Genomic DNA, 27965 nt, shown 5'->3' with positions numbered 1-27965 from the left:
CCTTGCTGTCCCAAACCTTCTGCCCTAATGGGCTTACAGGGCATTAATTCTATTCTAAGAGAGATACATCTTAATTATAAGCTATAAACATATCATATAAATTCCTTCATGATGATACTGCTCTGGATTCATCGCAATGTAGATGCTGTAGAAGTTTTCAAAATCGCTAAGACCAAGCTACTAGTTTTCAGTAGCAAAAACTAAGTTTGGAAGAAGATTGAAGATTACTTCAGAGTAGCCAACATGACATTTAGTCGGATTATTTGTTTATATAGCAAAATGTCATTGATACTGCAGACAAAGCAAGCTGCCGATATAGAAAACGAAATACGTATTTACATATAGATCATTAGGTATATTTACATATATTTCCATCTATATTTATTTCTTGTTTAAAAATTAGTGTTTCGTGTTTGCTTGTAATTTAAGTTATTTATTTGCTGTATCAGTGAGAAAGAAAGACACTAATGCTTAAAGAATACGTTATAATAGGTTTTACTAGTAGCAAGAATAAAAATTAAAATATAATTTGTTAAGATATCTACGACAATGCCTCCTTCAACATTCTTCCATGATCAACGAGTTTTGTATTAATCCTATTCAGAACACAGTTTTGGGCGCTTACAGAATTCTGGAGATCACTAAGTTTCTTTTCTTGCTCCTTGCTTTTTTGATCCTCTTGGTTCTTGATTCTTCCCTCGATGAACCCAGTTAGATCTTCACCAGCATCCTTAGAGCTGAAGAACCTTGAGGTGAAGAGAGTTTGAAACATACACAATGAATAGGTGATAAAAGCAATGGCAAAGACGTGTAAGGGAATAAGCTAAAAATAGCAAAAAAATGGTTTTTTGTGGGATGGTAATGAAATAGTAGCATGAGGCTTGAGAAAAGCCAATGAATGCTTCTCAATGAATAAAACCAGTTCAAGTTTGAAGTACTATAAAACTTCGTAACTCTGTTAAGGCAAGTACTCAACAAATATTGCGTTCCGAGGAAAGAAGAACAGTCTTATGAAGACACTTTTCGGAACTTGTTTTTAAGTTCGGAAGTTATTTTTTACTAAATTTGCTGAAAGATTGCATAATCTTTGGGGTTATAGTTAATGTAGATTTAGGCCCTATTATAAAGTTCGACAACGTCGAAGGACTGACACTATACCTTTTCAACCACGTTTTCTCATTTGGTCTTTCAACAAGAAACCGCTGGTAAGTGCACTTGACGATAAAGTTCGGGCTTTTATCGATTAAATCTTTCATGTATCGAGCTTGCTGTTTCATAACGTTATGCTTCGCTGAATTGCGAATGCTTTCAATGTCTCCGACAGCCAAGCCAACCTTGAGGAGAAATAGGGACAGAGAATGTACGTGATGAAGAGAAAACAGAGAACATATAACTTGATTTAGAAATACTGATGGCATTTTGATCTTGATATTGAAGAAATAATTGCTGCAATAAGTTGTGTAATACATTCGAAATTGCTGATGAGCCTCGTGGTAAAACTGGCTCTTCCTACATTCAGAATTTGCGATAGATATTCTAAGCTTGAAACACTTCTTCCATAAGCAGTTAACGTTAAAGTTTCACTACAAAATATGCTTAGGTAGGTAAAAAAATGTATGCAAAAGCTTATGATCTTGCATCTACAGATGAAAAACACCAGGAAAAGTAACTTGAATTAGTATATCATTGTTTGGCCGTCCATTTGTTTCCAGAAGTTCACTTGTGGTAGCAAATTTAGAGTATATTAAGCTTGCATTGAAGTTTAATTGGCTTCTCTACTTGCCTAAAGATTGAATAAATCTTTCGTATTGTTAGGTCTTCTACATAACAACAAAGAATGTCATAGCATATAAATAGGCTTACATACCAGTAGATTCATTAGGGCCACAGGTAACATGATGATAAACATCGAGTAGATCAGATAGGATACCAAGGGCAAAGGCACGTTAGGCATGGCTGATTTACTGTCCTTCGTCCCCACAGCATTCGGAATCGTATCCTCATACTCAAGCTCTCCACTTAGCATCACAAAAGTCTTCATGTAACTGTTCTTCATGTCCTTGAAAACAGTTTGCGTGAGGAACAGTTGGTTAAAAGCCAACGAAAACGCTAGCAACAACGGAGTGAACACAAATAAGACGCGTATCAGTGTGTAAATAACTTGCGTGAACATAACTACGTAGATATTAAACATCGGGCTGCGACGTAGAAAGAGGAGAACGTTCAACCAACCAAAAAATAGCGAACAGACGCCAAGAAAAAGCTCCCATTCTTTGCTGCTGTAATTCATGAACAGGAATCCATTTAGGTATCCAAAGGCCGAGATTAATACTTTCCACTCCAGTATGTTCGACAACTCTTTACAGTATCGGAAGCCCAATGCAAAAATTTGAACGCACTCTTTCATAAATGTGAGACACAGAAAGATAAAAATGAAATAGGCTAAGACTTGCCCTGAACTACTTTTAGATGGCACATGGTTACCAGAAGGAGTAGGTTTTGTCGATCCATTGGTTGTATTAAGTGGGGTGATGAGCTTCAAATCCCTGTGAAAGAAAAAATTTTTATATTGATGATTAATTACGTACTTTACAATAAACATTTCATTCTTGTAAGCTTAAATAGCTTTTTTAAGATTATGAGTTTGCATAATGCAGTTTCACAAAACCACTGCGAACAGATTTTCATGTACAAATGTTAAGGATATTAATTTCCAAAAAACACTTTCAAAAGGAAAAATAAGACCAAAAAACAAAAACTGATCTTACGCTTCTCTCTCTAGAATTATGAGTGCTGTCAGTGAGATGATAAACGTCAGATAGATGAAAAACGAAAAGTAGTAAACGATCCCTCCTGCACTGGACCACATTACGTTGATAAGCTTTTGGGTTAATGGATGCGCCAAGCATTCTTCTCTGTCCAAATCTGCCATGATTGCTGGGCCAAAATAGAGGCCAGAGGCAAACGTATTTCTACATGAACATGGTGATGCTTGCAATGCTGAGAAATCATAGCTGACTTCGAATTCTTTGCAATTATATTGATGTTCAGAAACACTGATCCCTTTGTTCAGAATTTTTATAACCACCTCAGGGTATTTGGCTATCATCACTGGCATCAAATGATCAAGTAGCAAGTTATTATTTTTAACGGCATCTTGAAAGCTAAAATGAAAGAAAGTCGTTAATCACAAATCACTAATCATGAATCACTGTTCTTGAAACGGCAGGCTAGAGTCGCTTATCATGACTCGCCAATCACGAACCGCTAATCATGTATCGCCAATCTTGAATCAGTAGGCATTAATCGCTAATCGTGACTAGCAAAACACTAATCGCTAATCTTGCATCACTAATAACGAACGGCTAAAGATGAGCCGCTATCATCATCATCGTCATCATCACGATTAACAGAGTGATCAACCTCATCATTAGCTGCATCTCTCCTTACCTATGGTGATCAACGATGGCTTCGACAACGCCTTCAGAGTCACCATTCAGTGCTTGCTCAAGAGCGTCAAACTTGACGTTGGCGGTTCCTATTTGATTAATAGCTAAACTGTCCAGCAACATGGTCAATGCCTCAACGTTTCCAGACTTTATTGCAGGTTCTAAATCGGCAGTAAATAATTCTGTTTTTGCTTCAATGAGCAACTGCACAATGGCGTTCTTCTTATTTACTACTGCAACGTGCAGTGGCTTCATTCCATCTTTGTCTACTATGTTAACATCCGCCTTTGATTTGATTAAATGCTGACAAACATACCTAAAAAGATAATAATTGACTGTATTTAAAATTGAAGAGTTTTCTCTATCTCATTTTCCTCAAACATTTTTAGTATTACATCCTATCATCAAAGAGCACAAGAAAAAAGTTGTTAGTATCAAAATGTGACTTGAAATAGATATTGTAGAATGCTGCGCATTGCAGAGCACTCCAAAATCCATTTTTGTATCCTAACTGTTTGTCCATTCTACTCAGTTAATGGTATAAAACATTTCATATTTATGTTTCATTTATTTTATATGCATTTGTCACTGATGTCATCTCAGTGGAAAACTTTTAATCAAAATGATTTAATAAGATTTAGGAGCAAGAAAGGAAAGTTCTCCCTTATAATGTATATCTATAACAATTAAAGTATAGATTCAAACATTTCCAAATGCATAATATTGTAGGGCTGATACATTGTTTTACATTGTGTATATAAGTGGTCTTGATATAGATATCATCAAGAACCACTTAGGGTCATGTTACCATTGATAATTTAAGAACAATTTTGGTTTTTCAAGGACAACAATGTGTTGATAGTAACTTTTTGGTCATTTTCCATTTCTTCATGTTCCATTTCGATACGCCTTGAAACTGGAGCATCATTTGAGTTATTCAGCACAATTTTCATATTAAATCTAATTTAGTCACTTACACATGTCCTTCAATTGCTGCCAAGTGAAGTGCAGTTTGCTTATGGTTGTCTTGCATATTTACATAATCTATCGGCCAAATGTCAGTCAACTTTTTCAAGCAGGCCAGTTTGTTGAGTTCAGCAGCCATGTGAATCAATGTCTTTTTGTTGTCACAGTAAATAATGGTCCCAGAGCAACGATTTAGCAGCATCTCAAGAATCTACAGCCAAAAAGAAAATGACAATTCAACAAATGAGATAAATAAATACTAAAAAGATACAAAGGGTAATCAATGAATATTCATCACGGTAACTGCAAAATTACATTGCTAGAGCGATTTTATACAAGGTATAAGTAATTTAGTACAATACAAGACAGTGTATTGATACAATATAAATCAATACTTAAATGGTTGTATGTTGTTTAAATCTTCTGTAATCGCCTACTTTAGAGATTTGAATGCTAAGGTTAGGTTATCACTTTAAAGGCTTTTTAAGTCCATGCGACATAGTGCATATTCCTGAATACCTTATTTATTCCAAGTTTTATTGAAAAATCTGCCAAATCGAGTGCAATCATGTTGTCTCATTTTTATCATTGATGTCTATAGACCTTTCTTTCAGAAAATTTTTTAAACATATTTTTAAAAATAGCGACAACATGAAACAGGGGTATACTTCTGCATCTTTTGATACTTAAAAGAGTGTCGGAAGAAAGAAAAAATAAATTTTCATGTTTCCGCTGCTACGTGCTATTTTCAAATTTAAATTCACCCTTTTCCTACTTATGTGCTGATATTATTCAACAAATTTCACTGTCGTATTGCCAAAGGAATACAAGTCATAGTACTGTCGATGTATTCACAGATTTGTACTTTAATGTATTGAAGTCCATAGTAAAATTGATTGAAAACCAATATACACAACGTCAATCAAAAATTTGTTGCATAAAACATTATATTCTTTAAATGAAGACGGATCTCTACCTCTCTTTCGCTATTTTGCTGGAAACGTTAATCTATCTTAAACAAATCTCAAACGAGGTGGAACTCAAACAGACCTTTTCGTTGCCAGAGAGCACAGCCTCGTGTATGATCAATTGGTCGTTGATGTTTCTTCTGAAAATTAGCCCATTCCCACCGTGTCGAAGCAAATGTGGAATGATCTTGTAATCATTTTCTTTCACGGCATAATGCAAGCAACAACAAAGCTTTGTGTCCACACTGTTGCAGTCCGCTCCATTTTCCAATAAGATCTTCGTTACTTCGTGGTGGCATCTCGAGACTGAGAAGAACAGTGGGGTCCAACCGTCTTCGTTCACAGATTCAATGTTTGCCCCACTGGCGAGAAGGAGTCTGACTGCTTCTACTCTACCATTCATAGCAGCTCTAGCGTACAAATACAGTAATTTTGATTAAAATTATGGGTTTGCAAATTTCATGTCATTGCTATCAACTTTAAAAGGTGTTTGTTGAATAAGATATTTGCTAGAGGATTGAGATGGGTGCATTTGTTATTGATGCCATTGACATCGAAAGGGGGCAGTGGGTAAAAGCACAAGAACATTGGTCAACTGCAAAAGGGATTGGAAAGAGGGAGTGCAAAAAGTCATACATGCGTAGTATAAAACGTATCTGAGGCAGCTATCTTAAGTTTTAACTCGAAACCCGTCTTATATCTCTACATACCTCTATACATAATCGCCAGAGGTACAGTGCTAGGGAGCTCAAGTTCTATAGTTGTTTTGCTATATTTTGCTTAAGGACCCCCTTGCCATTTTGTTAGGACTACACCCCTGATAATCGCACCAGTCAGTATCAGCTCCTCGCTGCAATTGACCAACTTCATTTTGACAAGAATCGAATCGAATATTTGGTAAATTTTTTTTGAAGGCAGGAAAATGATTAAAAACCATCCAATCATACATGAAAAGTACTGATAAATGGCCCGAGCATAGAACTGCTAATGTCATTTTATAGATTGACTCTGTATCTAATGGATAAATAAGAACAAATGCCACGATACCCCGAAAATTTAATATCTTGTTCATAAGAATACATGGACTCATTTTCATTTCGGTTAAATATTGACGTAGACCCAATTGTCTTCTTCTTTATACCCTTATACTACACCAACTCACAATCCCACACTTTTATGCTATAGCCGACACTTACTTATGCAGAGCAGTGTTCCCGTACCGATCTTTGGCATCAATGGCTGCTCCACCGTCTAAAAACAGCTTCATGACTTCAACATGACCATCTCCTGCTGCCATCTCCAGTGCATTCGGCACAGCGCCATTGCTCTGGTTAACTTTTACACCTGAATCCATGATAAGCTTTACCGTTTCAATGTGACCCATTTTCGCCGCTATATGAAGGGCAGTGAAATGGTCGTTCCTTGGGATATCTAGGAATTTGCTCCGACACTCGTTATTTGGACAACCTGTTCACCCAAAAAAGAAACAATGTATTTTGCCTAAAGTTCAAGAAATAAGTAATGGATACAAGGGAAACAGTTTTAAACTTTAACAAACAGCAATAGTGTCTGTCTCTGAGCAAAGCTACGTACAGCAAGTTAGGTCAGACTTTAGGCCTAATGGACAAGCCAAGCTCAATGAAGTATGATCAGTTAGTTTAGAACTATTATGACTAAGAAAATTACAACGAGAAGATTTGGTAGTTTCTCGGTGTGCAAAATATTAGATGGTGCTAGATTGACAAAAAACATCAGTAAAATTTGATGTCACAAGCAACATATTTTCAAGTTCAACCTTGGTTCCAGTGTAAAGCTTAAATGAAATATTACCGATTTAAAAGAACCAGAAAATTTGAGTTAAACCTGGCTGTTCTTAATTCTACCAGACTTTTGAGGCTGGATTGTTCTTAATCTGTTCTTACATTATTAGTGTGGAAGCAGTGCAATCACTAGCTATTGTGCTCAAGGGGATTGTTCAGAACCCATTTGCCAACAAAGTGAGTGAGACATCCTTTATTTGCCAACAAGCTTGAAAATACAACGAAAAAGCACTTCCTGATGGCAAAACTCCTTGTTTCTGCGAAGGAGATTTCACAACATTGTTCAACATTACATTTTACAGTACCTCAACTTGTTCTTAATTTGCTCTTAACTTTTGAGCAATTTTGAGGTTCGTTATAGAAGTTTCCTTATAAAAAAAGATTGTAGTAGATTAGGTATCTAGCATTAAAAATACACCGACCTGATATCAAGAGTACTTTCATTGCGTCAACATGATTTAACAGACTGACTAAATGCAGTGGTGTCTCCCCGTTAGAGTTTTTGGCCGTAACCTTTGCCTCACAAGACAGCAGCTTCTCACACAATTGGGCATCACCCTGCAATGCTGCATAGTGAAGTGCAGTGAAGTCGAAGTGGGTTTGAGAATAAACCAAAAAGGGACACCTCATTAGTATTTTAACTGCCATGCCACGGAGGCCTCGTTCTATTGCTAAGTGCAGGGCGTTGTTTCCATGACGGTCAGTTTTCTTTAGGCTTGCACCCCTGTCCATGAATAAGGTAGCCATCGGTATGTTGCCGTGCCTGAAAAACAAACAAAAGTGGCAGATTAAGAAAATTTCGGCCTTCTCCGATCCAAAACGATAGTCTGGAAATAGCTTTGCCCGTTCCCTGTAAAAGATCAGTAACAAAACAAGAGATGTTATTAGAGTAGGCATATCCGCACAAAACTGAAAGCGACTATCCGAAAAAAATTTTGTGGAGAAATTTGTCTCTTTGAATAAAGAGTTGTGAAATGGCATCTCTTGTTGTTGGCGAATTTGTTGGCTGGAAACGACCTCTTAATGGTCGTTCTGCGCATGATTTTGGTCAGGTGACTGTGTTTATTTCCCAGCTCGGGGTAAATGGGAGAACAAAATTGACAAATTTTGTGCGGCACAGTGAAAGCAAAAAGCAATTCCTACAAATAGTATACAAATAACATTTATCCGGCACAGTGTAAACAAGGCTTAGGTAGCTTAACTTTAAGGCCCTTTAACTATATTTTACTTTTTCCAAAGCAAACACAGCGATTTCTCCTGAAATCGTGACTGGCTGGCAAAGTTACTTCCGTTAATGGCTGGTTAATGTAAACGCGAACGTGCTGTTTCTCGCTTTGCATTTAGAATGGAAAAAAATTGGAAAAATATTTTTTCACAGAGGCGTGTAGGAATAGAAAGAAGATCTTTTCTTCTGTATTTAAATTTTCCTTTTCGTACATTTGAAATGTCGCTCAAATGTGATAAGAAAAAAAATCTAGTAGAATTCCTACCCTGACGTATCTTCTGTAAAACACCTACTAGCAAGTTTATTTGACACAGAGGGCATTGATCGAAAAAGCCATAGAGATTGGCAGGGTCTAGGAGCATCTAAACAGTGGAATGATTTTCAAAAAACTGTATAAAGAGCCCAATCAGTCAACAAATTTGACAGCAAACTAGAATATTCCATGTTGAAAGTCATATAATCATCTTGTATAAAATTCTCGCTCTAATTATGAGGATGTAACTATATTTTGTCAACAGTATTGTTGTTAGCAACGCTCATCGCGTAATGACGCAATCAGTGACGTAACAAAATTGTGTCGGACCCTTAAAATGAAAGTAGGAAGAATTAAGGAGTCTTTTTTACATGCCCTAATCGAGTTCTTAAGTGTGATACTTTTAGAAATGTCATAAATAAACTACTTTTAGAATCTGAATTTTGACCACATACCATATAGGAAAACCATAAAATGCTTCTAAATATGGAAAATAAGTTGAATATGCTAAAACTGTTAAGATATGGCCAATGAAAGACCTAAAGTTTTCAATCGGATCACAACTGTTTTAGCTTTGTTCATTGACTTTTGAACACACACACACCAAATTACAGAGGTTTGATGAAGACCAAATTATAGAGGAAGAGCCTATGCTCGTGGGGCCATATCTGAGTTATTTCGTGACACCTTTAACTGATATTGCACATTAAGTATTTCTCATGATACTCTTTCAGGTTATGGAATCCAAACTGACAAAATGAAGAAAAAATTCATGATGTCATCGCTTATACTCTATTGTCAACATTGCGATTGCCGATTACGCCACTGAGAAAATCTGGCAAATTTGTAGTTAAAAACCGTGTAATCTTCAGTTAAAATGAGAGACGAAAACCATCACTGTTTCTCTCAGCCTTCGCCTACCTCAATGCAAGATGCAGTGGTGTTTCTGTATTCCTTGACTCCACATCCAGAAAAACACCATTGTCCAAAAGAAGTCTGGCAGCCACAACAGACGGCTGCAAGGCAGCGTAATGTAAAGCAGCAAACCCTTCGAAATCAAGCAAACTTGCAGCTTTATCCACAGCCTGGTATCCAAAGGTTAGCAACTGCGCCACAAGCTTGTACAGGTCTTCAACTTGACCGTGTTTCACATGTTCGTGTATTGAAAAATTGCCTGTTAGCGGTGGTGCATCTTGTGGTTCAAATTGGTTCAATTCAACCTCTAGGTTATTCCTAAAATTGTCAATCCTGGTACTCGATAGAAAGCCTGAATAGATGCTTTTATCCATGATGGCATTCAAGCTTTAATGAAGTGTCAGTATTTCCTCGGATGATTGTTATACCCTTCACTAGCACAAACTATCTTTTGCTTTTCTCCATTTGCTTTTCCACCCATTTTCAGAACTGCCATATAAAAATCGCGCTCTTCGAGTACTTACAGACAGAACATAAACGGTCTTGCAGCTATTGTCCTCGTCAAGGATCGTTGCTTAGAATTCAAACAATTTGTTTACAGAATGTTGTCAAACAAAGAATTCACAACATGTTCCTGGAAGTGGTATTGCAAATGCACGACATAATACCCAGGATTAGTGAGGTTTCTTAAGAACTCAGGTATTGAAAGACATAAACAAAATTTGCTTCTCCCAAATGCATTTTTATATTCAACCTATTGAAAATGATCAACGCAAATTAGAAATCAAACAAGTCAAAAATTTTGTCTTAAAGAGAGGTTCTCCCTTAAAGGGCCACTCCAGCCCAAAATTTTTATTTCAGAACACGATGTAATCAGACCTCCTGAAAACGAATCTGTTATTATTTTTTTCATATCTCTAACCGTTTTGTAGTTATTAGCGTTTGTAAAATGGTCATTGAGTTGAATTGTTTTTCAACCGTGTTATCGGAGATCTCCGGATTGACGTCACAAGCATTTTCGGCCTCGGTAAGTTCGCGGCAAGTATCATCGGCTGTCCAAAGGGTCAACGAGAACCTAGCGAAATGGCAGACAGGGCCTAGCAGCGGCATGTTTGTTAGTAGGCCAGACTTTTATCTGGAATCGATATAAAGAGAGAAGTATCGCTCATCAGTCTTGATATTCTGATCGAATATGGAAGTTTTTTATCGCTCGAATCTTTCTGACAGAGAAGTCAAATTGTCAAAGTAGGCCAGCGAGACAGAGACATGAGGATGTTGACAGACTTTCGTGGAATGTTGCTTTTGAAGCAATTTATATTGGCAGGCCTGATTTTAAAAAGAAGATTCGCGCTTTTTCATCAGCTCTTCCTTTAGTGCAACAGCTAAAAAACCATCGCGCAATTAATGCGAGAGGAAAGACCAAAACAAAACCAGTATACCGGGAATGAAAGCTGTATGAATTGATACAACATATTCATTAGGATAAAGAGCTTCATATCAACATGACTATGACTTATTAGAAATAAACCAGGACAATCGAGGGCATGGACAAGAAAGTATACAAACTTTCAAGACAAGACTAAAAACCTACCATTAGTCATGAGTCAAACAACTTTTTCAAAAATTATAAATTTGTTTTTTTACAAACAAAAAAGGGATTTGAGATTATATTAATAATTCAACTTTTTCAATATACTTGTGTAAATATAATTTTTGTATTTAACCTTTAAGCTATTACAGGGGCCTTGTCAGCTCCTTTAAGCTGTCAGAATTTCAACCTGCTATATTTATGAATAATAAATACATGTTTGATGTATTTAAATACTTGGCTACATTGAATTATATATTCAAATATCTATACAATCAGGCCAGTGAACTATCTAGAAATTTGTAATTTCTATTGCACATGAGAAATGTTCTTATAAAAGTATCATGAAACAATAATCTATTGCAAAATTTCTAGAAAATACCTATATGTTGTTACTAGTTTTAAATAATAGCAGTTGATTTGCAAACATTATATAGATATGACCAAATTATATATAAAATTTTGATAATTTTAAAAATAGTCTCCTTTGTAAAAATGTTAATACAAAAACATAATAATGTGTTGAGGTCTTTGTGGTAACTCTTGCATGGAAGAGAGGGGCAAGTTATCACTCCCACAAAGCCAGTAGCCAGATAACAGAATGCATGTAATCTCCAACCTTCATCTAGCATTTTTTTGCAAGATCCTTTCTGCTGATCCATAAAAGAGTTTGTTACCTTTTTTATGCCTAGAATAATAAGGTTGACAGGGATAAATACTAACATACCAGTGAAATTTACTTTTGAGTCATATTAAAAAATAAAATGATCAAAGAAACTTGGACACTCAGGGGCATTCAGAGTATAGATACTTAAAAGGATCAAAGAGAAATTTAGGGGTGGAAGGGAAACCACTGTTACTATAGCAAATAGCGTCTAAGGATATTAACTTGAAGTAACAAAAAGATGAATTTAAATGATATAGGCCATGCTTATATGAATCAATGCTAGAATAGCAAAGGTAATTTTAACAAATATAAACAATTCTGCCTTTAAAACATTAGAATGAGGATATGACACATCTTTTTTCCAAAACCATGGGTGTAAATTCCATGTTTTTTCTTTGGGGTAGTAGATCTTTTGCCCTGGATATTGATCTGGCAAAATTTTGAAATTGTGCATCAATTTTATGATGAAATAGGCAGAACTCCAAAATTGAAGGCAGAACATGGTAGAACATGAAGAAAAAGGGTTCAGGGAAACATCAGACAAACCCTGGGAAATTTTACACATCTATACCTCGGGCAAAGGTGTAGTGCACAGATCATTGGCAGGGATGTAGTGCTAGGAGGCTCAGGCCCCCTTATTGGTACAAAAAAGTAGCAAACTTCTACTTTTGGTCTTATTTTATGTGACATTTTGCTTGAGAGCCCCTGTTGTACTTTTCATATTACCACATTTCTGACTATTTGGGGGACAGTTCACAAGATTGTTAGAAAACTTGTATTTAGAGTACGAAGTTTTTCTCAAAGCCCGGCAAATTGCGTTGCTTAGGGGGTGTTGTCACACCATCCCCAAACGGTTTGGGCCAAACCCCCTCCAAACCTCTACACCCTGCAGTTTCGCCTAAAATTCAACATAGTAAAATGATAATAAGGATGAATTGTGACTTACGGGAAAGTTTTCATCTTCTGAATGGGGCTCTTCTTCTAATGCGGTGAGACATCAATTATTATTCAGCTCCCTGGAAATTCCTGAGATGACACGACGATAAGAAATGCCTTCGGTCAGAAATCCATTCACATCTGAAAATTCGTGAAGCATTCCATATCAAAAAGCTTGCTGCGTTGCCAAGATGAGGGTATGCGTTCAGGTTGAAGCTTCCATCTTTGATTTGTCGAATTACTAGTCCATGTTGGCTGGAAGCCTCCGCTGAACATCAATCGCAATGTAGGAAAATAAATAAAACGACAACCGAGATTCCGACATGAATCGCCTCTTCCGAGCCTCTACCGAGTCGTGCGAATTTCAGTGCGAACGTATAACAATAGCGCCGAATGTTGAAACAATGGTCCCTTCATACGTCACAAGGTACTTTTTCCGAAAAAAATTTTGTCGTATTTTTACGGTGATTCTCAACTTTGAGCGTCTATATCTGGAAAACGAGTTAAGCTTTTCGAAAAAAAATTTCACGATAGCTTCTTTTTCTCGACTAACTACCAATTTATGCAAAAATCTCAGAAAAAATTTTTGGGCTGGAGTGGCCCTTTAAGTAGATTTTCTCCCTTAAGAACTATAGAGCCAGGAAAACAAAACAAAAATGGTCAACGGTATCCCGCTAAAAATGAATATCTTTTATTTTGTGCAGTTTAAAAAGATGAGCAAAAATTCATATGGATTCTTCTCTTGTGATCCCCTGAGAAGCATTGCGAAGTTGTATTACGTCAACAACATGGCGGTACTTAGGTATATGAGTATTTCAAAGCATGTTTCTCGTTTATGGGCGTGAATGTTTCCAGTACTCTGCAAAAGTTTGTGACAAAGACAAATTTGGATTTCGAGCTAAATTTGGAATTTCACGTTATTCCTTTGAACCTGAAAAGTGTTTTTTAACACCTCGTGCGGATAATTGAACTGGTTGGAAGAAATACGCGCAGTTGGGAAACAAAGGTATACTTTTGTATACAAGAAGCTTTCATGAAATTGAGTGTTCAAAGTTTCTTAAACACTTCTTGCAGTAATTTTTGTCGAAAGCAGAAAAAGATTGTAACAGAGAACTGTGGTACGATTTTTCTGTGCAATTCAACTTTCAGTCAATAAAATACCAATCCACCAGAAACACATTTATCTTACAAGCTGGGTTTGTATTAATATTCACACGGTCGTCAGTTTTATTAGTACTGGGCATGATTTCATCGAAGAAATTAGGTTTACCAAAGACTGTGAAATTTCTACTCCTTAGCATTGACCAGCCAGTACTGAGTTTTCTTCAAAGAGTTTCCTATGATAATAAGTGAGTGTGTGTATATGGCTTAAATTTAAAAAGCTGACGTTTTCTTACCTTTTTACGATATATGTACACTCCTTTATACTTGAAACTGCATTAAATTCAGAAACATTTGAGCAGAATACACTTGACCTTTCTGAGTAGCTCTTTTTTTGGAGTGTATAGCACAAATTTTGATTCTCTTCGTCTCCATCTAGTCATCATTTGCTTATTTGTCCATAAGTACATACATTATCATCATTACATAATAATAAATAAAACTTTAACAAAAATGAAAATTAGCAATGTTTGTCCTTGATTTTGCTACTGACTTGTGTATCTTCTTTTGCTTAGAAATGCTAATTTTGGTCTGTAGAAAAGAGGAGGGACAATGGCCCCCCGTCCCTGCCCCGTTTTACCAGCCACAGCTGACAAGATCAATACTTGCATTACTTGACATATAGATTTGTTGTTTGAGCGCAGGCTAACAAATGGCCAGACAGCATTGTCTAACTATATGTCATACCTTGCCTGGGGTGTGCTATGATGAATATGTTTTGATTGTACACAAATGATGCAAAAGATGTGATTTCTACTTTAGAGGACGTTTCTGATTTGCGAGTGAGGACTTGCAAGATTTGAGCAGTTTTTGGTAATAAAATATGATCCACGACTCACGAGAAAAGATAGATGACGTTTTGATTCGATGACGATGCATGCGGACGGTCATTATTGCTTTTTTTCAAACTGAAACCCCTGTTGGGAAATTCAAATATCGCGAATTAAATTTTGTATTCAATTACGACGTCGGAACAACAGAAAAAGAATCACAGAGGAAGACATTGAAAACAATGCCTTCAGAATTGAAGGAATGACGAATCAAGGGTGACCCGTGCAACTACAGAAGCGTTACGCATGATGCATATGTTTGTATTGAACCCGGCAATAAGCTAGCAAAGTTGCTTCGATATTTTTTATAGAGAAGAAAGCAAGGATACGCTCGAAATTCATTGTATGAAAAAGGCGATGGCAGCCTGATTTATTTCATCATGACGATTCAAGATTTAGAACTCGCGAAATCTATTACGGCGGTTGATGTTGAAGGATACGATAACAGTGCTGCATTGAATCAAAATGAATTTGCCCTGCACCAGTTAATCAAGAATGGACAGATGGAAGATCTGTATCAAATGATAGTCAGTTTAGGAGATCGAAAACACGATACGCTCAATACACTGGCAAGCGCGCTGGATAACGATGGGCTTACAGCTCTCCACTACGCAGCGCTTAGAACCTCAGTTGTTGCTGTTCGATCTCTCCTTGACAACGGTGTTTACATTGACACAGTATCAAAGGCGGGAGAAACACCGCTTCATACTGCGCTCAGGTAAGAGAATTGTTTGTTTCTGCAACCTTGAGAAGGGCGCATCTGAGTATACAAACCTAAGAATTATTAGCAGGTAGATTGCATGATTTTCTTAGTAATAAAAATTTTAACTGATAGTCAGGGAAATTTCAATAGATTTTTTATCCAACCTCAAAAATGCTGCCGTTTTCACTCACTCTTACAGCAAATCGACCTGAAAGTTGCAACACCAGAAGAGTTTTATTTTTTAAAATGACGACATTCAAAAACAAAACGATCACTGTGATTAGTCAAAGGTACCGATTCGGTGTCTACTTCGCTGTTTTCTGCAAAACAGAGGGGTCAATTGACTCTGAATCTCCCAGCCCACTCACTGCAATCATTTTTGCGATCAATTACACAGCAGAGAAGGAATTGAACCTACTTCTATTGATTCTGGTACAGAAATCTCTTTTTAAATGAGGTATTAACACCCCCCCCCCCTCCCTATCAACAGGTCCAACAAGCAGTCAGTTATTAAAGCCATTTCAATTCTGGTTTCATTCCATAATAAAACGCTTTCAAAAGAGAAGGAAATAAAATTACGTTAACATTCCATAATTATGCCTACTGTAATCATAGTTATGTAACGAGTGCATTAGGCACTGGGCCTATGATTCGACACACACTCAGGTCATCAGGTGACGCGCATCTGATGACACCCATCGTTCATAAAATTTGTTATCAGTTTTTTCGTTTCCCCAGTTCTACGCATCTTTATTAAGAAGTCCAGGGCAGAGAAATTCATGACAGTCAATAAATGTTATTAGTATTTTCTCTCTAATTGTTATCAAGTTATTTTCTTTCCATTTTCAGATATAGAAACACGACAGTAGCTAGCCTGCTGATAACAAGAGGGGCAAATGTCACAGCTGTTGACCCTTTTGGAAATAACGCCCTTCACCTTGCCCTAGAAAATGGTGAAAGTGAAATCGCTGCCAAACTTATAAAAAGGAGCCCATCGCTGGTGCATTGTCAAAATAATACTGGATTCACTGCGTTACATTTCATTGCAGTTTCAGGAGATAACAAATTATGTGGCATTTTGTTAGCACACGAAGGGGACGTCACTGCCAGAAATATCAATGGAGAGACACCGCTACATTTAGCAAGTTTGCTTAATCATGTAGAAGTACTGAAGCTGCTTGTTAAAAAAGGTATGTTCCACTTTTCCTTAAACACATTCATAACAAAAGCAGTAGGACTGGCGATCTACAGGGCCCGCACCACGAATTTGAAAATGGGGGGGGAGCAAGGCTTCTTACCCCTTTTATTGCAGTTTTAAACTACTTGCTTCATAAAAAAGTCGGTGGCGCGGGCCCTGATCTAGAGTATCATGCCACCACGTATTTTTTTTAAATAAGATCACATTTCAACGTCAGATAATGTAGGGGACCACATATCTGTTACAGCTACAAAACATTTTGAAAAGAACAGACGAAGAAGAGACTTTCCAATAAAAGCGAGATGAAAATTTTTATTTGTTTTATGTAGATTAGAAAATCGACCTCGGTGAATACTGGAAGGACACGCCCTTCCTAGTCCTCCCCGTGGCACCGCCCCTGAACCAAAGAGGTATTGCATGCTCACAATGCAATTTGATTTTTCAATTTTGCTTTGTACGTTGTATTGCCATTCGTCATTTTTATATTTCGTAGCTTTTTTAGCATAATATTTTCAAATTTCACATTAATGTGAATGCTGTCGTGAGGTGTGAATGTCAATCCTAGAGCATTTTGTTTTGTTTGTTTTGTATACTCTAATCAAGGTGACAACATTATTTCTAGCTGAAAGGGTAATTTCTCCGTCTTTAATTATCAATAGATTAGCATTTATAGTTTGAAAAATGCATGTGAATTGCACTGTTTTATCAAATGACAATCTGGTGATTCATTTTGAAAATTTTGGCCATGAAGAATGCCATCATCAAATTTCAGAACATAAGAGCAAAGAAAACCTGACAAAGTTGCTAAGCATCCCAAGAAACGACAAGCTGACAGCACTTCACATAGCAGCTAAAATGGGCCACTTGGAAACAGTGAAATTCATGTTGAATATTGGTATCGATGTTAACCCATGCTCAGGCTCAGTTCCCAGTGCATTAGAGCTAGCAGCTGGAAATGGTCACACGGAACTCATGGAATTTCTGCTGCGTAAAGGTGCGACTGTGAATGCACCGGATAAATACATGAACACAGCCTTGCATGTGTAAGTTTTACTTTACTCGCAATCTGCGCATCAGGTTAGGCCTATGAAAACATCAAAATAGTCACCAATTCCCAAAACAAGGTGACTATTTTGATGGAAATAAGGCAAAAACACGATTTCAAAAGGCCTCGTCCCTCCTTTTAACTCAAGATAAAAGGGATATGTGGTCATCATGCCCCCTGAAACTAGGTGCTCTTGGTAATTCGCTCAAATCTTTCATAGATAATTTAGTTCAAATGCTACGCCTATAGATAACTTGTCACTTCCAACTTATCAGCAAATTACAAATCGTACACCCTATTTTGTGAAGTTTTCTTGCGACGCCCCTGGGTTAGTACATCTCTAGTTGTACCCAGGTGTACCAACCTGGTTAGTACCAGGTTGGTACACCTGGGTTATGTCTAATATATTGAAATGAAATTAAAACCTATCTCTTGGGCCAATAAAGTAAAATCTATACAGAAGTAAGAAATCCCTGGCAAAACCTCCTGGTAGACCAGTTTAAAGTTTGTTGAAGTTTTTGTTTTTGTTTCATATGTAACTAACTCTATTTATTTTTTAGTAAATCTGTAACTGAATGAGTATCATGAATGATATGAATATGAATACGTTGTATTTATACTTTTTTCCATTTTTTCTATTCCGTTAACTTTAAAAGAATCAGCATTACAAAGAAACTCACCGTCTAGACATTCACCTAATCCTGCTTGCTATTTGAGTTTTTCTAATCTGTTTTGCAGAGCTGCAATGAAAGGCAGAACTGAAGCAGTCCATTTGCTCATTTCAAATGATGCCGACATCGATGCTTGCAATGAAGACGCCTGGACTCCCCTGTTCTTTGCAGTTTCGAAATGCCATATAGAAATAATTGAAGTTCTGCTTGAAAATGGTGCGGATTGCAATAAGATTGATAAGTCACTTTCGTCTTGCCTGCATTATGCTGTAGAGGAGGGATGTTGCAGGGCAATTGATTTGGTTTTGCAGCATAGCGAAAAAGTACTTCTCTTCCAGAGAAATACAGAAGGTAGATTGGTTTTCCATGAAGCAGTTATGACCAATAATGATAGGGTATGGACGCTCTTTGATTGAAAGTTTGCATTTCTTCAGCATGTTTTGACGTCATTCAACTTGGATATAAATCAGATAGTTTCTTTTTGTAATTCTAGATTGCACAAGGACATGACTGGAAAAAAGTGCTCTCCTTCCCCCGTAACAAAATTAGGAGGAATGAGAGGGGAAAGTAGATTATCCTCCTTTCACATTCCCTTATCAAGTTATGTACCTTACCCTTTACTTATGTTTTTCTCTGGTATCCAGAGTAAGATTTTTCTTGCCTCGTGACAGATTACAGCATTCAAGGAATGCTACGTATCCCTTGGATTCAGCATTAGCAACTTGGATTCAAATGTATCTTGTCTACTACAAGAGTGGTATATTGTAGGGGGAGGAGGCGTTTGAGGCTAATTCCATTTTTCGACGATCTTTATTTGGTCAGCTAAAGCCCACAACTTACTTGATATGAACAAGCTCCTGTTGTGGCTATTAGGGTCGTAGCACCTATCGGGGCAAAGGAGGCAGTTACTCCTAATCACTTTTGGCAAAATTAAGCATTGAACATTTCTATTCAATGTATCTTTAATGATTTTCTGCTTTTGTCCCTTTTTCAGAATTGTTTTCTTACTATGACCCAGATTGTTATAGCCTGAGCCCCAGACTCCAATACTATTAGTTTGGGGTCTGGAACTCAGGCTACGATGGTTAAAGATGTTCATGTCCGAGGGGAGAGGGCAAACACAAGAGAAAAATGCCGTATTTAGGTTGTGGTTTAGTATGCGCTATCTAGAGGAAAGCACGTGCACGGTAGACCCTTTGACAATGATCACTCAGACTAAAGGTGTTTTTTTATAGATTCTAGAATTGCTACTGAACCGCTGCTCTGGCACCATCATATACTACGATGAAAACAAAACATTGATTCACTTGGCTGCGCAGGAGGGGAAATTGTTCTGTTTAAAGAAATTGATTGACATTTGGCCAAGGGATTACCTGGATATGCAGGATAGCAACGAACGAACGGCTCTTCATTTGGCCGCAATGAACGGACATATGTAAGTGATAGATGCATTTTGCCTTGTTTGAGGGCCAATTGCCTTCGGTCGCTTATAACAGATTGCAATAATCAATCAAGATTAGCTGCTCATTGATTGATATCTCGAAAATATACAATCTCATCTTGAAAATGACTCTCCCATAAAAGCTCATTTTTAGCCCAAGTTTCTTTCAATACTCCAACAGATGGTATGGCTCAGCATAATACGGGACTGAATTTTATTTCGGTAGCTACCGAGTGCCTAGGCACATCATTCACAAATGAATAGATTGCATAATTTACCACGCTCTGAAATTAACAATAACCAAACTTAACATGCAGTTACAAAAATCTATGGCCTTGAAAGTACTAAGTCCCAGTTCTTATCGAACTTAAAATATCGTAAACGCAATTTGCGGACAAAGGCAGTGAAGTAAAAAAACTACGTTATAAGAAGCAAACTAACGAGGTTTAACAAGGCTGATTGATGGTTTTCTTTCATTCTACAAAACACCCCTTGCTCGTTACTGAAAAACTTACATTCGCAGTCTTAATTTCTTACAAAATAAATTTCTTACAACCTCACGTTGTATTTTCTACTACTTTTTATCTTGGTGTAGAAGTGCATGACTGAATTTCAAACGCAGGATTTGTTTGCCTATGACAGCGAATGAATAGTCAGAAAGGCATATGACTGTCATCTTGCTATGACAATAAAAGTGAAATGGTCACCAGAACTCAGTTCATAAAGCGAGTTGGTTGACATCAGAATGCAAATCCTCAATAGAAAAAGAACAAGCACAGAAAATTACTTGTAGATTCCAGATTTTTCATTTTTGGAAACTTAATGACCTGATGCCAATACTGGTAGTTTTGACCATGAGTGCTGAATACTACCAACTATAACATTAAATCTACCAATTACCTTGCCTTAATTTTTTTTCATATACAGTGACGTATGCCGTTTACTAATTGAATCTAAAGCTGACTTGCATATCAGAGATAAAGATTCTAAAAAGGCCGTTGTACTAGCAATTGAACGTGGTCACAATTACGTATTGAAGGAGTTCATAGATGCAAACATGGAAATGCATGGCGAAGAAGCAATCTCTGCAATATCAAATGGCAACGTTGAGGGGCATGTTATGTTGATGGACTACCTTGCGTACAAATTTGTTGGTAGAAAAGGCTACAGAGCTACAGGCCTTGCAAAAATGGTTTTTGACAGTGGGTACCCAGAAATCGTTGAAGCTGTGGTACAACATCACAGGTAAGCTAAAAAGTCTAGGTTCAGTTTTGCAAATTAATGTTGCAGATTTTTTAAGCTTCTTATGATTTAGGATGCCCAGTACTACTTATAATTATTTTTTATGATTATTTCACGGAAGGGGAACAGTGGTGGCGCCAGGAGAGGGCTAGGGGGCTACAGCGCCTCCGTCGGAAGCATCTAGCCCCCCCCCCCATCGGAGGAAACTTTAGGTTATTGTCGGAGCAAATTTGACAAAATAACGTACGAAAACTGCTTATTTTAATCATTTTAGCCCCCCTGTCGGAAGCTCCAACCCCTCTGTCGGAAGATTTCTGGCGCCACCTCTGAAGGGTAAGTATTTTATTAATCTGTTAGCATAAAAGGAAAGTTTTCTCTAATATTGGCTAGATATTAAGGGTCTGAATCCCCAGCAACCAAGTCCCGATCAAAGATGAAATTTATCCCCGTTGCACATGTGACAAAATAAGACTTGGGATATCATTGATCTTTCTTGTTTAACAATTCTATGTCATGCCTTGTTAAACCTTCTAAATAACCTCTTCAAAATTTTTTCAGTTTCCAGCCGTCCTTGCAATTTCGACATATTCAAGCTGAAGAGTTCATGCCAACTTTAATTTCAAAATACCCAGATGCGGCCAAAAAAGTTCTTGATAACGGAATAACAGTCTCAAATCATCAAATAGACAGCCCTGAACTGGAAGTCACGTACGACTTTTCTGCTTTGGAGTCGTCGCCTGACATGTCCGATGCGATTGTCGGTTGTGATCTTTATTTTGGACCAGGCTTGATGGCAGACTTGGGCAGATGGCAGTGTCTTGCGCATCCCTTAACACAAAAGATGGTGAACATGAAATGGAATAAGCATGGCGCATTCGTTTTTTACACTTCTTTGTTGCTTTATCTGGCGTTTGTCATCATGCTCACGACGTTGGTAATCCTTGAGAAAAATTTGTAAGTCGAGTGAAACTTGGTGTTTGCTGCTTTTTATCGGTTACCCGATTTTTATCGGTTACAATAATGTATTTTTTATCAATTAAATATCACATGATTATATTCTACAAAACTAAATAACTATATAACTATTAATATCACTGACTTTAAAGATTAAGATACTTTTAAAGATAGCAGTAAACAGAAGCAACGGAAAACTCGAAGCAATGCAATTTATATGAAATTTCATTTGAAAACTTCAGCAGAAAATATATGTATTTATATTTACATGTTAGCAAAAATTAAAAATTAAGAGATCAATAAGTGGTCATAATATGGCATTGCATTTCCCTTTGGATGATGCTTTTTGTTAACGCTTCTTATTACTATGTTCCTAGAATTTTTACAGCAGGTTCCAGACTAAAAGTCTAAGATTGGAAATTTGCAGGGTGTTTCCGACCCGTTGCTAGCTATTTTGCTCAAAGTGGGTTGCCAGGTCCCATTTGCCGACAATGTGGGTGAGCCATTCCTCATTAGCTGACAAATTTACAAGAGTCGAACCATTACTTATTTGGGGGGGGGGGGTGTTATATACCCCCATATAGCGACGGCCCCGGGCCTTTTATCTCAATTTAAGTCTATTTTCTAATGAACTGCTCATTCTGAACATTTTTTGGCGGTACAGAACTTTTTTTCAAAGCCATTTTCAAGAGCTGCTAATTCTTATGCATGTGAATTTCTTTGTCTTCTAGCGATGTTGAAACGGCAGTGAAAGCTGTGTCAAGTCAGAGTAAAAAGTCCACTAACTCTACTAGCTCCTGCATCCGCTGTAAAACAGAATCAAGGAATGCACCTTCGCAAACTACCAATGGCAAAATACTTGGTGGATTCGTTTTCAGCTTTGCTCTGTTTCAAATTTTAAAGGAGTTGCTCCAAATAATCATATTGCGACGCCGCTATTTTAAAGACCCAACAAACCTGCTTGAGTGGTTGACGTATATATCTGCATTAGGATACCTCAATGGGTTCACTGTCAAAAAGTATACCGATCTCAAAGTTGAACTTTCGTTTGGAGTAACCAGCGTCTTTGTTGCTTGGCTCAATGTCATGCTGTTTTTAAGGCGGAGTCCATTGTTCAATATTTATATTGTTATGTTCACGCAAGTAACACTGACCCTTGTAAGGGTTTTATTCGTGTTCACACCATTGCTGCTTGCATACGCTTTGACGTTTAATCAGCTTTTCATTGCCCAGCCATTGTTCAACAATGTTGGCAAGAGTCTGATGAAATCGTTCGTTATGTTTAGCGGAGAGCTGGAGTACAGTGACACTCTTCCAAACTCGATTGGCAAAACCGACAGTGCCTCCTCCCTTCTTCTCGTATACCTACCTATAGCTGCCTATCTTCTATTCGTATTGTTCATCATAATGGTTCCAGTGGCTCTCATGAATCTGTTGGTAAGAATCCTTTCTCAAATTTTTATTTGATAGTATCAAGTAACCACAACCAGAGTGTTTCATTCTTTTCAAAACAGCGTACGCAATTTTTTGAGCAATTTTAGGGAGTTTGGGGGGTTTTTCTCGAAAACAAATGAATTTTTTGCTTAAGGCAAACAAGTTTTTTTGCTGAGTGATATGGCCCTCGGATGGTAGTTGCAGTTAACGCTTTGGGCTCGAGGTACATACAAAACCATTCGATAATGAAAGAATAATACACATCACAATAAAATAAAACAATTGAGAATGTATTGAGTTGAAATACTTTACGAAGGCGCTCTCTCAGTAAATGTAGTACATCTGCTAAAGACACTGCTGCAGCAGCCAGAGGTACAGTGTTGATAAATGCCCAATTGGTTTTCGAGCATTTGAGAAACTTATTATTGTTTAGGCCTGATTTTTAGATGTCAATATTTCTTTTCAGGTTGGTTTAGCTGTGGGTGATATAGGTAGTATTCAGAAAACAGCAGAATACAATGTTATGAAACAGCAGGCACAATACATTCAGGACTTGAACTCAAAATGTCCCAAGTTTATCCTGAAATGGACCTACAAGAGATGTCATACCGAGAAACCAAACCAAAAAACGTGGTTTAAAAGGTAAGAGCTGCCTGTGCCATTCTGATCAAATTCTATTTGTAAAGAGCATATTTTAGAGAGCAGACGACAGAAACTCTTTGAAAAACAAAACAAGGATTTTTCTTTTAACTTGGGCAAGAGCTGCTTTTTTCTGAATTTAAAGCATTAACATTTTAGACATTTGATTGGCAAAGCAGAGATTTTGGGTGTAAGTTATTAAATGCAATAATTATGCTATGAAGTTCAGAGATAGTAACTGTTCTAGCCAAATACCATCCTTCAATCTGTATCTAATAAAATGATGTAAGTCTTATTAGATGTCATATCTGTTACATACTGTACCATTCCGCAAAATATCTGTTACAGTAGCCTGAGATCAGGCTCTCAGGGCGGAGGAGTCGGAGAGGGCGGAGGAGTCGGAGGATGGAAAAAGAGCCTCTCTTCCTTTCTTTTTCTTATTTTTATGTGCGAAGAATGAGTACAGATAGCAGTGGTGTGGGAGATCCTGTGAGTAAGTGAGTAAGTAACCGTGAAGAGGATACTGATGTTGATTCTTTCGAAGAAATCCTAGAGCATTATGGCATTTTTACCATGGAGCCGAATAGAGCTTTTACGGTCAATTAAAACGAATAAGCCCGAGAGATCGTACTCCACTGTCAATGACAATGCCAACGACATTAAATTCACGCCGAGACCCTATATTCTGATATTTTTTCATCGTAAACATTGTCATAGAAAAACCCAATCTTTCTTGCTACTGCTCTTTACTGAGCTCTTATTACGTACCAGACATCTTCTTTGTACATAGCCATTGGGCCCCTATGTTTCTATTTTTCCGCCGAGTCTCCGTCCGAGCCTGATCTCAGGCTACTGTTACAGGTGATACATAATCACATGGATCTTAATCATATACTTTCGCAGAAAGAAACTTTCGCGTTTCTCGTATTTCCTACAATGTAAAATTCGCGAAAGTTTATTCCTACGAAAGTTTCTTAATTGTGATATTGTGCAAGATAATCATCAATACTTTTGTAATTTAGAAGCCAAATAGAAAAGCCTCATGTAAACCAATGTTTGTCTAAATGAATTCATTCAAGGGTAGTCCCACCATTTCTATGAAAGATTAAAAATATTATCAAAGAGTCTGCTACGAACCTTGCGTTTGACGTGTTAGACTTTGGACAGAAAATTTTCCAGCTGTTGGTTTTATTATTTATAAGATACAAGCTGATTACATATTACATTGCTACTGCACTCAAAATCTACGCCCTCTCCTCCCTCCTCCTCCTATCAACAACCTTCGACGACACTTGTTCATTTTCCTAGGGACCTGGGGCGAGGTCTCTAACAGAGTCAAGCCACTGTCTAAATATTTTGGACGGTATTCTATATATTTCATTTCTGATTTTTAGAGTTACATCCTTCTCAACTACCACACAAAATGAGTATCGAGAATTTTTAGAAAGAAAACAGAAAAGCCACTCAAACAACGGCAAAAAAGAAGAAGAAGAGAAGCTAGACCAGATTCAAAAGACACTTGAAGGGCAGACTCTTGCTATAGATGCACTGAAACATCAAATAGAACAAACCTCAAGAATACTGAGAGACATCAATCTGCGCTAGAATCTGGGGAGTGTATGGTGAAATAAATCGTATATAGTAGTGGTGTTGTAGAGGTGTTGAAGAAGAAGAAGATAAAGAGGGGAAGCTAGACACGATTAAAACACACTTGAATGGCAGACTGTTGCTATCGATGACCTGAAGCATCAAATAAAACAAACCTCAAGAATGCTGAGAAACATAAATCTACGCTCGAGTCTCGGGAGTGTATGGTGGAATAAATCGTCTATAGTAGTGGTGTTGTAGAGGTGTTGAAGAAGCAGAAGAAGAGGGGAAGCTAGACACGATTTAAAACTCACTTGAAGGGCAAACTCTTACTATCGATGACCTCAAGCATCAAATAAAACAAACCTCAAGAATGCTGAGAGACATCAATCTGCGCTAGAGTCTGGGGAATACATGGGGGAATAAAGTGTCTTTAGTGGAGATTTCGAAGAAGAAGATTAAGGAAAGCTAGAACAGATTCAAAAGACACTTGAAGGGAAATCTCTTGCTATCAATGCCCTGAAACATCAAGTAGAACGAAATTAAAGAATGATGCTTAAAAACGTATACACACTTTTTGATACAAAGCATTTCTTTAACTGTGATTGTCGCAATCTATAAAATTTTTGTTACAGATGTTTAGAAGTGAAAATACAGCATTGAAGTTAAGTCTGTTGCAAGTTATATAAATTATTTTCATATATGATTTACATATAAAGAACTATTTAATTTAGTTTTAGTTTCATCAAATCTGGACAGTAAATACGCTGGTAAATTTTGCGATACCTTAATGCTAAAAGCTTAGGTTTAGTTTTCCTTAAAAGTGCCATGAAGTAAAACTTATTCTTGTTCAACTTCTTTCGTCATGCATACGTATATATGCGTTTCTGCATAGGTATGCGTCATAGGGCGAGCAGGGCCTTGCTGTGACGGTCAGGTAGTCAGGTGGTTAATTTTCTAGAATTCTAGATGGTCATTTAATTTATGCATTAGCTTTACATTTATGCAATAGCCCTGGTGCTCCGATGCCGTATCTTTTCTCCTGGTTTCTTTTGTAAAGACGCTTGCGGAATATTTCCTCTTTGATAATTTGCTACATACTTGTGATTTAAACTGTGTCAATGTTAATGTTCATATGCAAGTGCCGGACATTTTCCAATAATTTTAGATGTTACTTCAGAAACTTTCGACAATAAGTCACCAAATGTGGATAACTAAGAGCACAAGCACTCAAAAATTTGCAATTCTGTTTCCTAAATGGCCTGAGGAGCCTCTCCGATAATGGGAGCGCCGCTTTTCCGGTTAGATTAAAAGAATAGCAAGTCACGGGCAAAGGTGTAGTACTAAGAAATTAACAAAAGGGGGAGAAACTCTCGGACAGATTGTTTAGAAAACAATAGCAAGGTAGAAATCAAGGGGGCAAATCACCTTTAGTGGAAATGCTCTTCTTTTATCGCTTACGCTGTTTTATCGAAATTGGCTACTTTTGGGCAGAAACAAGGGAGATCAGCCCCCTAGCACTAAACCTTGGTGACAAGAGATAATACAGAGAAACGTGTACACGCTTGGGGGACACTTGGTCTAATTTTGGGAGGAAGCAAGCTTATAGTTTTAATAAGATGACGTCACATTTTCCCATTGTTTTAGAACAAGAGACCATTGTCTTCCAAAACATTTAGGGGCGATCGCCTCCATATCTCTCGCCCCCAAGGTGTCCGCCACTGGTACTAAGTTGCTACTCCGAGTTTCATGCTTTATTGCAATCATCAAACATTAGACAACTTTTAAATCTGCTCCCTCTCTGGGTGTTATTACTATATGAATCCTATACATGAAATTAAGATGTCAAGATTCGAGAAGCGAGTTTGTATAAACCTAGAAATTTAATAAACTTCGCTAAGCTCATTCTTTATCGCCATCAGTTTGGTCTAGTAAATTCGATAAGTAAAGTAAAGGCCGATTTTCATTTGACATTTTTTGTGCGCGCGGGCGTAGCGCCAAAGTCTGAGCATGCGTAATTAAAATCAAGTGGTCTTGATTTTGCGTCCACTGTGAGCGCCAGAAAGTTGATAGGGTCTCAACTTTTTTGTGCGCTCGGCCACTTGACAGCAGCACTTAGCTACGCATGCTCAAATTTGGGCGCCACGGCCGCGCGCACAAATCAGTAGAAACCAAAGTTGCTTATCATAATCATAATATGCATCACTTTGACTTGGGCTCTGTAATTATCAGGGCCTTTTTTAACATACTAACTAGGGGGCAATTGCCCCTGC

The 27965-nt window shown here is 37.4% G+C and overlaps 2 protein-coding genes across 2 annotated transcripts; one reads left to right on the top strand and one right to left on the bottom strand.

Moving 5' to 3' along the window:
• Positions 1-270: 270 nt before the first annotated feature.
• LOC135685443 (transient receptor potential cation channel subfamily A member 1) lies at positions 271-13421 on the bottom strand. Its single transcript, XM_089112700.1, has 11 exons — positions 12798-13421; positions 9603-11872; positions 7626-7966; positions 6580-6850; positions 5466-5793; positions 4427-4626; positions 3451-3765; positions 2769-3164; positions 1868-2546; positions 1159-1334; positions 271-746 (listed from the first exon to the last, which is right to left on the bottom strand). The coding sequence occupies exons 2-11, from the start codon at positions 9968-9970 to the stop codon at positions 542-544; spliced, it is 3279 nt and encodes a 1092-aa protein (XP_088968826.1). The 5' UTR covers positions 9971-11872; positions 12798-13421; the 3' UTR covers positions 271-541.
• A 666-nt stretch (positions 13422-14087) lies between these two features.
• LOC135685442 (transient receptor potential cation channel subfamily A member 1) lies at positions 14088-27415 on the top strand. Its single transcript, XM_065201383.2, has 10 exons — positions 14088-15496; positions 16331-16671; positions 17452-17722; positions 18463-18790; positions 19631-19830; positions 20764-21081; positions 21637-22032; positions 22764-23469; positions 23933-24108; positions 25500-27415. Exons 1-10 carry the CDS (start codon positions 15159-15161, stop codon positions 25708-25710), a joined length of 3285 nt encoding a protein of 1094 aa, XP_065057455.2. The 5' UTR covers positions 14088-15158; the 3' UTR covers positions 25711-27415.
• Positions 27416-27965: the final 550 nt, after the last annotated feature.

The sequence above is a fragment of the Rhopilema esculentum genome, chromosome 15, assembly GCF_057945365.1.
Source record: "Rhopilema esculentum isolate cy_ngs chromosome 15, ASM5794536v1, whole genome shotgun sequence".
NCBI classification, from domain to species: domain Eukaryota; kingdom Metazoa; phylum Cnidaria; class Scyphozoa; order Rhizostomeae; family Rhizostomatidae; genus Rhopilema; species Rhopilema esculentum.
Note: the sequence above shows the minus strand (reverse complement) of the source record. Positions and strands in the feature narration are given on the sequence as shown.

Excerpts from the sequence above, each read along its gene's own strand:
- LOC135685443 (XM_089112700.1), bottom strand. The coding sequence starts at position 9,970 with ATGGATAAAAGCATCTATTCAGGCTTTCTATCGAGTACCAGGATTGAC. Across the intron at positions 5,794-6,579 it reads GGGAACACTGCTCTGCATAA|AGCTGCTATGAATGGTAGAG; the intron begins GTAAGTGTCGGC and ends TTTGTACGCTAG. Across the intron at positions 4,627-5,465 it reads TGCTCTCTGGCAACGAAAAG|ATTCTTGAGATGCTGCTAAA; the intron begins GTCTGTTTGAGT and ends TTTTGGCTGTAG.
- LOC135685442 (XM_065201383.2), top strand. The coding sequence starts at position 15,159 with ATGACGATTCAAGATTTAGAACTCGCGAAATCTATTACGGCGGTTGAT. Across the intron at positions 15,497-16,330 it reads CCGCTTCATACTGCGCTCAG|ATATAGAAACACGACAGTAG; the intron begins GTAAGAGAATTG and ends TTCCATTTTCAG. Across the intron at positions 18,791-19,630 it reads TTATGACCAATAATGATAGG|ATTCTAGAATTGCTACTGAA; the intron begins GTATGGACGCTC and ends GTTTTTTTATAG.